The sequence below is a fragment of the Anarrhichthys ocellatus genome, unplaced genomic scaffold (assembly GCF_004355925.1).
Source record: "Anarrhichthys ocellatus isolate YVR2014 unplaced genomic scaffold, GSC_Weel_1.0 scaffold672, whole genome shotgun sequence".
NCBI classification, from domain to species: domain Eukaryota; kingdom Metazoa; phylum Chordata; class Actinopteri; order Perciformes; family Anarhichadidae; genus Anarrhichthys; species Anarrhichthys ocellatus.
In genome coordinates this window covers 8,916-22,714 of record NW_022280646.1, presented here as the reverse complement: position 1 = coordinate 22,714, position 13,799 = coordinate 8,916, and the positions used below count along the sequence as shown (strand labels likewise).

Sequence of the window (13,799 nt, the reverse complement as noted above, 5' to 3'; positions counted from 1 at the left end):
TATACACGTATATACATACACATACATATACACGTATATACATACACATACATATACACGTATATACATATACACATATACGTATACACGTATACACGTATACACGTATATACACATACATACATATACACGTATATACATATACACATACACATATATACATATACACATACACGTATATACGTATACACGTATACACGTATATACGTATACACGTATACACATACACGTATACACATACACGTATACACATACACGTATACACGTATATACGTATATACATATACATATACGTATACATATACACGTATATACACACACGTATATACACACACGTATATACACACACGTATATACGTATATACGTATATATACATACACGTATATATACACACGTATATACGTATATACGTATATATACATACGCGTGTATATGTATACATACGTATATACACGTACATACGTATATACACGTACATACGTATATACACGTACATACGTATGTACGTGTATATACGTATGTACGTGTACCCAACTATTCTCATCTGTTCCAGATCACAACAAACACAGGAAGTGAGTACCTCCTCCAGACTGACAGCTACTCCACTGCCATTAAATGGTACGATGCTATCAGGAAGACCGTTGACTCTTCTGTAAGAACTCACTACTTAAACTAGCTATTATTTTGGATATAATTCAGTGTCTTCATTGTTTTTTGGATTAATCATTTTCAAAATGTCCATCCCAGTTTCTCAGTTTCTTCAAATGTCTTGTTTTCTATGACCAACAGTCCAAATGTAACCGGTTGTATATGGACCAGATACAGAAGGCTGGTGGGTTTACCGGGAGTCAGGCAAGGCGGGTAGAACAGGGGCAGGCAGGGTCGGTAATAGGAGATCAGTCCGTGAGAGCGTGCTGGAGAGTCTGGCATTGAAAACCGAAGAACAATCTGGCAATGAGAGTCTGGGAGGCAGGAGTCTATATAGGGGCTTGATTAATGATCAGAGGCAGGCGAGTGAACAGGTGAAGGGAGTTAGACTGATGAGGAGGGAGTGACTGACAAGTAGAGTGAGGAGGGTGTGGAGCTGAACTGTGACACCAAACCCCAAAGATATTCAGTTTTCTGTTAAATATGATCTCACAGAAATACGTGAAATGACCACCACCTCTTGACAGTACATTACGTGGTGGTCGCACATGTGTTAAAATTACGTGTGGGCACCAATGAGAGAATTCCAATGAAAAGTCAATTAGGATCCTTTTTCATGGTGTAGACACAAATTAAATGGATGCACGTGAATATGGTATGCTCTAAGCTAGTAACGTGGTATAAACAGTTAGAAGGATTATGGTGGATGGTGGATGGGTCAAACACAGGACTTTCAACCAGGAGACCGCATTTTGTAGCCAGCATGCTTTTCTGGCTATTCTGACCCACAATCCTTTGCGCAGCAGATATATGAACAATCAGTTTTCAGACACCATTCACCAAGATTCATATTTACTAAGACAGCGGACCCCAAATGTACAACAACTCACGAGAAGCTGTGCGAGAGCTGCGACGGAGAGGCCACAAAGTGAGATGTGCCTCTGCTGCCTGAACAGGGTTAGGGTTAGCATGTCGAAACACAGATAATCAGAGACAGTCAGAAGAGCACTTCCAGGAAGTTTAACAAAAGACTCATGCTTGAACTGCAATATAATTATGAAGGTACATACGCTGTTTTGAATAATACCGATTTCTTGCAGTTATTGAACTTTCAGGTTTACAAACATGATATAGCTGCATGGTTATGTACATATTCATAGACAAATCCCTTTGCTTCAAGCCTTGTTCAAAGAATATGACCTTATATTACAAACTACATGTAAGTGTAATATTAATTTCATACAACTTTAAATGCTAGATAAATGTGACTAATAGGGAAACAAAATATTAGTGCTACAATTAGCAGAGGGACCCACAGAGGGTTGTTCCCCATTTCTCGGAGGTGTTCTTTCTTTGTGCCAGCCTTTCCCCCTCAACTTATGAAAGGGATTCAGGAGCTATGGAGGAGAGAAAATTACATTTTTTGGGAGTTCATCTATGTTTTTGTTTTGCCCTGCAAAACACCTTTGTTTTTGTATACCTTCCAGTTTGCAATTCAGAATTGTTCAATTGAGCGGATACAGTGAAAATCAATCACTGTAAGTGTAATGATGGATTGTTAAGGACTTAAACTGATTTCTATAAATATTTATGGTTTGGGTAATCCCTTGATCATGACAAGGGAATGAGAAGCTGAAAAAATGTGGACATAGAATATCTACTACAGCTCACATACCTATAGCCACCAGTGGCCGGCCGTGCATTTTATACCTGGGCCTTCACTGCTGTCTTACCACCTAATAACCTCATGGTGGCGCCACAGCTACGGTTATTTGTTTCTAGAGGTGTAACATCACGTATTCTGTGGGGTTGGCCGGCCATTTCTTACTATGTCCAGTTTGTCCGGAAATGTCCTTCTTGAGAAAGGCGTTCCCAGTAACTCCGCCACTAAATCGGTTTCTCCTCCTTCCGCCATTTGATGTTAAAAAAACAAAGCTAGTTAAATAAAAACTAAAAATGCCATAATTTCTTCCATATCTTTCCACTTGAACTCTGACTGCTACAACCTAAGTTCTGCTAGCAAGCACAAGTTTCACTTTAGTCACGTGCTCGCCCACTGACCAATCACAGCACACGCTGCACCTCACTGCAGAGCTGCACCTGGACACTGAGCTGCACGTAATGCTGACGTACTTGTAGGCCAGCTAGCAGGCTCTGACACGTCAAAGAATACGCCCAACATGTCAAACTAAAGATCTGATTGGTTGAGCACTATGATAATCAACAACATCGTCCCCATTCACTTAAACTGCACATGGATGCACTTGTGAGTCTGCAGACCTCGGCCTCTGTTCTTACCTAGAGACACAGAGGTGAAATCTGATTGGATAAAAGCTCTACTTAAAACAAGCTGCACTGGAAGCAGAGCAACTGAGGAAGACAGTAGCTGTGCAATGAGAAAATAAGATAATGGGGAAATATTTTTATAAATTATAATACATGTAGTGTATTTAAGAACAATTATAAAATAGATATAGCTTTGTGATTCTGTTTAGGCCAGCAGAGAAGGCTTTGCAGGCCCTGACGGCCCACCACTGATGGCCACAAACGAGGGGTAGCAACTTTGATATCAACCTCAGTTAAATTTGAAAATGTTAAAGAAGTGAAAGACAAAGAACACGGTATCCTGTCACTGGTGAATAGCTGTGCCTCACCCATAGTGATACTATTGCAAAGTAAGCAGAAGGAGTTTGTATATGTGCTACTTAATACTGTGAAGAAATTACTTTTCTTGATGTATGGAGGACTTTTCATCCTCTAACAAGACACTATACCCAATATCACAATATTTCAGAATCAACCAATTTTAATGCAAAAGGAGATTACGATATGGCAACCGAATTGGCTTAGCGCATGTATCAGACCACAATGCAAATACATGTGCTGTGTTTTGGTGAGACAACAAAATGTAAACCACAGACCATCTTGCAATGGGATCACACCAAACGCAAAACGGCAAAGATGATTAACAGAAATAAACCGAATACAATTTCAGAAATGGAGGCATAATATATCAGGGTCTCCCAAGACTAAAATAATAAACAAAACCCCTTACTAAAGACAAAATTAAAGCTCAACTGATCCACAGAAGAAACAGAAAAACAATACTAAGCTCCACAACTAACCACAAAACCGGAGAAAACCGGAAGATCAAAGGCAATGGCAGAGAAGCCCTTGAAGGCTTCTCTGCCATTGCCTTTGATCTCAGGTTCATCACGTTCATCACGTCTGTAGCACTACAGACATCCACAAATTCACATGAACGGAGACAATTTAATTTGAAAATTGTATTCCTTTCCTTTATTACACTTAATATAAAAAGCAAACAACTTCAAAGGCAACAATCATGCTGAAGGGTAATGTGGCCAAACCGATAAAAATTTTGCTCATATTTTCTGCAGTTGGCCAAAAATAGAACCATTCTGAGTGAATTTAGTATTGAACAAAGTTTACAATATGTAATCTATGAGAAGGGTTCCATTGTAGACCTGTTCAATATAAGTGGAAGTGGTTAGATATTGTACAGAAAACATTTGTGATGGAAAGCATTGCAAAACAAAGTGTGAAAGAAGATGAGTTTTCCCGGAAAATGGGAACAATGAATTCGATTTAGAACAATGTACATTATTGGATAACATTTTGAATACCCAAATAATATACATTAGTCATTTAGCAGACACTTTTATCCAAAGCGACTGACAATTCAGAGTCTATCACATTTCTACACCGTAGGCACAGCTACGGGAGCAATTTTGGGGTTAAGTGTCTTGCTCAAGGACACATCGACACATCGACACGCAACTAGCAGGGTCGGAGCCGGGGATTGAACCGCCGACCCTGCTATCCACTTAGCCACAGTCGCATATACTGTATCACTAGTTGTAACCTCTATCCTCTTCTTTGCAGATGAACGTTCTGATGTTCTATTTCTGTTTTATTTGTGTATGTACATATGCAATAAACACTAGTAAGTGAAAAAAAGTTTATCTGAGACATTGGTTAATTAAATGTTTTTCAGAATGAGCAACCATGATGTTCTTTATATCCTTGGTGAAATGACAGCCTTCCTGGGATTCGTTGTAACTCTTTTTCTTTTCAGACTAAACTTCCTCCGCGGAGATCAAACAGCACAGAGTACCTGCCCAGACACGGCTCTCTACCTGGATATGGCTCCGCCTCCCCCAACGCCAAGCAACGCAACCCAGTCCACAGACGCTCCATCAGTGAGTAACTCACCCAAACCCATTGTTACTATAGATAATATCTGAGAGGACAGCTGGTTGTAGTCTTCTTTTGATTTGGATATGATCACTCTGAGTGAAAGACACAAAGGCAAGTATCACCCGACTGCAGACTCTGCAGAGATTTATGACAACTTTCATGTTTTGGTTTCAATAACATTCCTGTTTTGGTTCACTTCCACCACTTTCACAGCATTGTTTTTGGCCGCAGATGGCAGCTATTTTCAGAATAAAAGGTCCTGAACCCCACTGTCACTACCAGCTCAGCAGCAGACACACACAATTGGAGATCATGTTGCTCTGTAACTGCTGGATGTTGACTATTGAAAACAAATGGAAAAAAATCTCAGGTATTTCAGATTTAGTGTGTATGTTCTTTTCTGCAGATATGTTCAGCAGCTCCAAGCTGAAACACAGCACCTCCGACAGCGCTGACAAGAACGGAGTGAAGAACAGACTGAAGAAGTTCATCACCAGACGTCCGTCCATGAAGACTCTGAAGGAAAAAGGCCTCATCAAAGGTTTCTGCTCTTTCCTCACACATTAAACCTAGAACATATGAGTGTCCTTACATAGCTTTTAGGGTGTTACAACCATCCTGTTACAACCCTGTAGGAGTTAGGGAAACAACTAAACTGTTTATAATTATTGTTTAACATTACCAATTAGTCATTCAAACTTCTGGAACCTTAAAGATTATTATTCAACATGTTGCAACATGACCAATCATTTAAGATTTTGTAACATTGAATTAATCATAAAAGCTTTTTTATCATTAGTTATTTAGCTATATGTTACATTAACAATTAGTCATTAAACCTTCTGTAACCTCTAATAATTAAATGAGGTAGCGTGGGAGAAGAATGATGTGCAAATTCACTATGAGTTATTGAAGGAGCAAAACATAGTGAAGTATGGTTTAGACAGGACCTATAAAGCTAAGAGTTTGGTCGATTAGTCATTAAAACCTCTATAACAGGGGTATTCAATTAAAATTCCAAGAGGTCCAGATTGAGAAAATGTCCTCGGGCAAAAGTCCGGAACATTACAATAATATCTAACTTGCGCTATTTAGTGCCATATATATATATATATATATATATAGAAGCCTAGTAGTAGTAACGTCTCTGTGTAGTCAACAACTGTCAAATCAAATAAAGAAAGTACATCAATTATATTTTAACTATTATTCTCACTTTTCAAATTTAACTGGATGGATTATAAATAATACATAGAAATACATAAATAAGTGTTCTTCTCATTTCAAGTAAAATAATGTCTGGATTAAAGAATAACTGACATAACAGAAAGCTTTTCAAAAATGTGCATCTTAAAATAAAGTAATTCATTTTAGAAAAATGTATTTCATTGACTTGTCCTGCAGCTTTAAATTCAGTTCATTCAGGTGTGAAGTGATGTCAATCAAAAAAGCCACAATATTATATTTCTCTCATCTTCTAACAAGATAAATCAGTGTGCATGGACTTTATCTGTGGTTATTAAACAACTTGTTTAGCTCTATCCTCTCTGGTAACATCATTGTTGGTCAGTGAATTCATGTGTTAGGATTCTGATCATATTGGGCTCTTAGCTTTATTTTCTGTGTCTTCATTCAGATGTGAGTGGGTGCGTTTGCTCAAAAGAGTTGTGCTTTGTCTCGTAGTGTCGCTTCATTTACCGCTTTTAATAATCGTCACGGTCTCTGCACATATGAGACACACTGGTTATAAACTGTCCGTGTGAAGAATGAACCTATAAGAGTCTGTTCATTAATGGTTAAAGACTCTGGTCTCTTTGACCACTTTTCTCTCTTTGGAGAGCTTCATGTGAAATAACTTCTCTGACTCACGTATTATTCTCCTGCTCTTCCTTCTCTTTCCTCGTCTCTCCTCCGGTGTGTGTAGATCTCACTCGATTCAGGAAACTTGTCAGAATACCCATATTTGATTGGCTGAGCTGCATCACGTGATGTGATTTACAACGCATTGGTCAGTGCGTTTCCTGCACCGCTGAACAAGTGCCGTAAAGGCTGAAAAAGCTGCGCCGGGTAAAATAGAAGCGCTCTGTCAAAATAAAATCGATTTTAGGTCCTGGGTCCGGATACAACGGCGTCTGGGTCCGGATCCAGACCGCGGTCCGCCAATTGGCAACCCCTGGTCTATAACATCAACAATTAGTCATTAAACATGTTGCAATAATAACTAGAGATGACCTCACAATGGGATTACACCAGCCACGATGCCAAATCAGGCCTGGGGCGTAAAGTGAGGAAGGGGCCAACGGCAACCCCCCCTTCCAGTGCCCTCACTAAGACCTCATCCATCTTTAAACTCGGCCTTCATTTCGATCTCAACTAGACACATGCAAAGTTTCATAACTACATCTTGCACAGGTGTGACACTATCGCGTCAGATACCTGTTCTGTGGTAGTTCCTGCTACAGTAGGTGTCTCATGACAGCACACACACACTCACAAGGTAAAAATAAAACCTCACACTGATTGTAGGAGCCAGGTTTGGCCTGAACCATTTGTACACCCTTTTTTGTCACTTCCAGTAATTGAGTCAAGTGGTGTAGGGGATAACAATGGGGATATATGCTGCTCCGTAGTTTAGTTGGATGAATGGAAGGAGAGGGGTGAGAGAGGGAGCCTTATTTTTTGTTGACTGCTATTTACACGCTATACACTATTTTCACTACTATTATCATTACTTGACGCTGTTGATCACTGTCGATCACCATTGTACAACAAGGAGAAGGCGGGTTTGCACACAAAGTTTGTTTGTTGTTTACAAATAAAAATACAAACTCAGCCACTGGATGCGCGAATCATTTACAACCAGCGCGTCCGCAGGTTGGTCTCCCCTACTTAGCCTCTCGGTGACTAATTTTAAGTTGCCGATAGTCACCTACACTGATCAATGTTAATGTTATAATGTTTGTCTCAGATCGAGTTTTCGGCTGCCATCTGTTGACTCTCTGTGAACGTGAAGGAACCACGGTGCCAAGGTTTGTTCAGATCTGTCTGGATGCTGTTGACAAGCGAGGTAGGTTCACTAACAGAGGGAGGGGGAGGGGAGGGGAGGGACAGTAGAGACACAGTAGATACACAGTAGGCAGAGTAGAGACACAGTAGAGACAGTGTAGAGACAGTGGAGACACAGTAGAGGGATATGATGTACAACAAAGGCCCTAAAGTCCAATTTGAATGTGCTGTAACCCTAAACCACTCGGCTATCCAGGCACTGTCTCTGTTTTTTCATGCCCAGCTTGTTCCCATGTTGAATTAAAAGTAGAGAGAGTAGAGACACAATAGACACAGTAGAGACAGAAGAGACAAGGTTTTTTCATTCTCAGCTTGTTCCCATGTTGAATTAAATGTTTTTCATATTACAATAAAAACCTGCCTTCACAATGTATAATAATTATTAGCTGAGAGCTATAAATAAATTGTCCTGCAACAGAAACCACTTTTTAGTTTTTCATAGCGTTTACTGATTTCTGTTGGGATTTCAACAACTATAACAAAACCTTTTTTTGGAAGATTACCAACCTGAGCTCTTTCTCACATTGAATAATTTAAAACCACAACAATAACTAAGAATGTCAGTTTTGTGGACAAAGACAAAAGGAATCCAGTGATTAACCAGTGAACTAACAATCAGAGACAACACGTATTAGGATATTTTACGTCCAAATGACAGAGCTTTCTTTTTACATTTTAAATTGCTGATTGAAGTCAGTGTGTGTTTTTTGTTAATAATATGTATATTGTTTATTTGTGGTTTCAGGTCTAGATGCTGACGGGATCTACAGAGTTAGTGGAAATCTGGCAACAATCCAGAAACTTCGCTTTATTGTCGATGAGGGTCAGTTCAATAAAAACATATTGTTTCTCTTTGACTGTCATCTAAAAACTACATTACATTTTACTTATTTACAACAAAAAATATGTTTGAACAGAAAAACAATTGCACCAGGATTATGTTTATTCAACATAATGGGGAAAAGTTGCAAAATGTTCCTAATGAATATGTCCATTGAACGTTCGTCCCACATTGGACACACACATAAAATACATCCTGATGAAGGATTGTCTTCTTGTGTTTGTCTCTCACAGCTCTTGAATGTGCTTCAGTAAAGATGTGGAATTATTATAGAAGTCAAGCATGTGTTTACTTTTTCAACATTTAGCCAAAAACAAAAGCCTTTTTCCTCGTGGTGTAAAGCACAGCTACTACCTGTTTATGACACAAATGTTTGATTTTCAACATTTATACTGTCAGCTTCATTTTTCTGCATTAAACATGTTTTTACTGCCTCAGATATCTTCCAACAAAATATACAAAATTAATAATTTATTGAAGTTATTTCATCTTGAAAACAACTGATTAAAATTCAGTGATAAACATACGTGAAGTTCTGATGAACTGACTGTGTGGTGTTTTACCTTTTGTAATACAGATGTTTTCATTTTGTGTAAAATTTTGAGGCTCAAATTAGTACTACAATATTTAGTGGTCAGAGTTTTGGAAAGTCACATGTTGATGTGAAAAAGGAGCCTAAGTAAATGTAAATTACTGTTGATCAAACAATAAATGATGAACTGACCCTTGTCTTATTCTGGTCTCTCTCCCTAGAGGAGGACCTAGACCTGGACCAAAGTCAGTGGGAGGACATCCACGTCGTCACCGGGGCCCTCAAGATGTTTTTCCGGGAGCTGCCCGAGCCACTTTTCCCCTTCAGGTTCTTCCAGCTGTTTGTGGAGGCTGTCAGTAAGTCAAACAAACAAAAGATCAAAATAAAAAAAACTAAACTTCATGTCTTTATCTTTATTAGACATCCCATCCTATTTGGGATTCTTTAGCTAGATCTATTGGATTTGTCTGTTATCGATCCTCCTGAAATTTTCAGACAAAAACACATGTATCAATTTGTAGCTTTCTGTTACCCAAAAGTTATTTCCCTTAAGAAATAGTAATAATAACTTCATTATCATTGCATTTTGCAAAACAAGCTTTGCAAAATGCTTCACAAAACTTCCCCAAGAAGAAAAACGCTCTGTGAAACAAAGATAAAACAGACAAATATGGTAAAATACCGACAAAAGAAATGATAAATTAATGACAGGTCTCTCAGGTATGATTACCAAAAATGGACCAATGAGCAGCTATGACAGGGGTAAACATTAGTTGACAAAAATGTGCTTTTTGTGACGAACTGCAAATAACTTCTCGCAGAGCTGTAACTTTTTTTATTTTTTTTTATCTGTTTGGACAAACATCAGTCATCAATGGAATTCAGTGTCGGACACCTAGGAGCACTGACCAAGCTGCGATATTTGCTCCAGGAGTGTGATGACTTTGAATAAAGGCTAAAAAAAATAAATGATATATTAACCCTAACCCTAACTGCACTTAAAACTCACCTATTTAAATCTGCTTTTAACCTGTAAAGTCAGTTATGTATGTTTTCTTTCTTTCTTTTCATGTTGTTCCTTACTGTTATGATGTCATCGATTCTGTTCTTATTATAAATGCTTTTATTGTTTCTGTTTTTACCATGTAAAGTGTCTTTGATTGCCTTTTTAAAGCACTATATAAATAAAATGTATTATTATTATTATTATATATATTTAGACATGACTTTCAACCAGGAGGCTGGTGTCTGAGACTGGTTTTCTTGTTCCACAGTGTTGTCGAGTTATTTTGACGTGACTTGTTTTACATAATTGTGTTAAATTGTTTACGTTTTTTAACGTATTTATTTCAAGCCCAGCCATTGGGCTTTTCCCAAATCTAAGTGTTTTGTGGCCTACACCGAGGTGTGTGTTTGTATGTACTACTTGTACCATGTGTTTACTGCGACTGTAGTGTAGCGCCATATTTTGACGCACTAATCTACCAGCGACGAGTTGGGATGTATCAGTGTGTAATGAGTCGGGATGCAAATGTGTTCTCTCTGTAGCAGACATTAACACATGAAGTACAGCAGCGTAACATGATTCATTATTTCAGAGGGTTAGGGTTATGTGATGTAGTTAGTTAGTTCTGTTACTTCTGTCAAGTGTTTAACTGGCCTACAGTTTTTAGTTCGGCTGCTTCAACGTCCCACCCTATTTGCTGCAGTGACATGACTTGTTTTAGACTACGATTACTGAAAGCTGCATCTGTAATCATTAAAGTAAACTGTTAAAGAAAACACATCAATAGCCTGCACAATTTTAAAAAAGCAACACAGTCTACAATGACTGTTAAAGAAGGGAAATGTGCATGTACTGCTCTCTAAATTGGAGAAAATCATGTATTTGGGTGGGTGACGTTCAGATGATGTCTGAGCTGATCTGTGCATCTTTAAACACACGTAAACTTACAGTACTTTATGCAAGTAAAACTAGAATACTACATGCCTGATAAACTACAATACTATATACATGTCTAATGACATTACACATGTTAAGCATGTTAACCCACAAATTATACACACTATAATGACGTTATAATGCACATATTGACCATGTTATCCTACAATACTATATGCATGTTAAACTTCAATACCATAACACACGTTTAACTACGTTAATATACGGACATTATACTGCAATACTATACACATATTAAACTAAAATACTGAATGCATGTTAAATATATCAAACTACAGTAAAATGCATTTATTTAACTACTGCCCTGTTTTTTTCTCTTGCAGAGATTAAAGAATCCAAACTCAAAGTTCAGGCTGTGAAGAAACTGATCCAGGAACTGCCCAAACCCAACAAGGACACCATGAAGTTGCTCTTCAGCCACCTGCACAGGTAAGCCTTCATCCACCTGAACCATACCTGAAGACTTAAGAAGAACTCAGTCAACCATTTGAAAAGTCACATTCAGTAGAAATTAAAAAATGAATACACTTACATGTATGAGTCAATCTTGTATCCAAGGACTATTTTTAAGGCATAGCTATATGTAGTTCTGTGTAGTTCTTGTATTTTCAGTTAGCAAAACTGATGACCCATCCGCTGGAGAGTCAATGAAATACATCACCGCTTATGTTATGAGGCATTCATATCTTCAACTTTACTTCTACTTTTTCAAAGAGAGCAGTGACATAATACACAGGAAGGATCTTTTTTTGTCTAAACAAGTATTTTGCCATATTAAAACCCAAACAGTCTGTGAGACTGTCTTGGCGGGCCTAGTGTCATAATGTAAACTAACGTTCTCATGTTTCCCTTTAGTTACTGTTATATCTGTTGTTTTTCAGAGTTCTAGACTTTTCCAGGAAGAACCTGATGTCAACTCAGGGCATCGGCATCGTGTTTGGCCCAACACTGATGTGGCCTGAGCTGGACGCAGGAAACATGGCAGTCAACATGGTCTATCAGAACCAAATTGTGGAGTTCATCCTCATTGAGAGCCAAGAAATCTTCAACCTAGACAGGAAGTAAAGTGCCCTGAAGTGGACCTGATCATCTAATGGACTCACATTCAAACATCAAAGCTGGAAATAACCACATTTCTTCAAAATATTATTGTTTTAACAGAAAACAGAGGCAGAGCCTGGTTTTGACTGGACTGTAAACAATAAACAGATGATTTCTGATGAGAAGAAAAGTTTGAAAAACATACTTTTTTAATTAACACAAACACATCAATAATATTTTTTATGTTTGAAAAGTGATGAAAATATTTTTCTGCGCAACCGATCAACAAATGGCGCACAGCCTACCATGTTACCGCTGCTACTGAGTTTATTTCAATGCAGACAACCATAAACGGACGAGCCCCCATATGTCACAGCCCTGCTCAGAGACTGAGACAAAACAGGGAGACAATGAGCTGGCGGCCAAAAGTAGTCATTTATTTGTCTCGCCAAAAGTTAACAGCACTTTTACAAATAAAGCAGCAATTGTGGTGAGCCCGTCAACACAGGTCTTCCTTCCAGCCCCCCTGCACCTGCCAAATGGAAAGGGTATTTAAGGATGAGCCACACCGGCACAGGTGTGACTCATCCTGCTGACGATCCTCCACTCAGCACCTGTAACAGATGAGACACAACCTGCACCGAACGTACGATAGGAGGAGGGTCGTCACAACAGCAAAACATGCAGCACATTTTCCTGCATCCACTCCCTACACTACTGACTTCACAGATTCCTCTCATCCATTTGTGTGACTCATTTTGACTTCCTTTTGGATAAATAAATCACTATTTGTAAAGTATAACCGTGTGTCTCCAATTTTGTCACAGTTTTAGAGCCGGACTGAGACTAATGACATCTGATTTACATATTAAGATTTTAAAAATATATAGGTTGTATGAACTGTTAACCTTGAAGCTCTACAGGTCTTCATAAGATGATGCATGATTTTATACTTTTACACCCTCCTGTGAAAGAATCTTTCACTGTGAACTGTAAAATGTTTCTAATACTTCATGAGATTTGTTCACTAGTGTCAACATTTCAATCTTTTATGTCACAGCCCGGCTCAGAGACTGAGACAAACAAGCTGGCTGCTAAGAAAAGCACGTTTATTTTCTTACAAACCTAATTTAGACAATACAAAAGGTTGGTATCAGTCCTGAGGTGCATGTATGGATGTGTGCAGCAGTGAATAAAATATAACAACCCAAATAACAGTGTAAATGATTGTGGCTGACAGGATCTCCTCTCCCAGAGAGCGAGACTGCCAAATGAAGATGGTATTTAGCAGCAGACCACACCGGCTCAGGTGTGGCTCATTCAGCTGACGACCCTCCAATCAGCACCTGCAACAGATAATCAAACGCAACCGCAGCACCTAGTGTATGGGAGGAGGAGGGTCGAGACAACGTCATGAGATTTGTTCACTAGTGTCAACATTTAAATATTTTATCGAATGAAAGGAAAAAAAGACGAGCTACAAATT

At 38.6% G+C, this 13,799-nt stretch overlaps 1 protein-coding gene across 1 annotated transcript; it reads left to right on the top strand.

Moving 5' to 3' along the window:
* Positions 1–487: 487 nt before the first annotated feature.
* On the top strand, positions 488–13,576 carry LOC116376892 (rho GTPase-activating protein 15-like; the record flags this gene model as incomplete). The annotated part of the gene is made up of 8 exons (XM_031838387.1): positions 488–653; positions 4,749–4,872; positions 5,277–5,411; positions 7,839–7,937; positions 8,682–8,759; positions 9,531–9,665; positions 11,596–11,701; positions 12,154–13,576. Coding segments are annotated over 8 exons (1,027 nt in total), but the record flags the coding sequence as incomplete, so codon positions are not given.
* Positions 13,577–13,799: the final 223 nt, after the last annotated feature.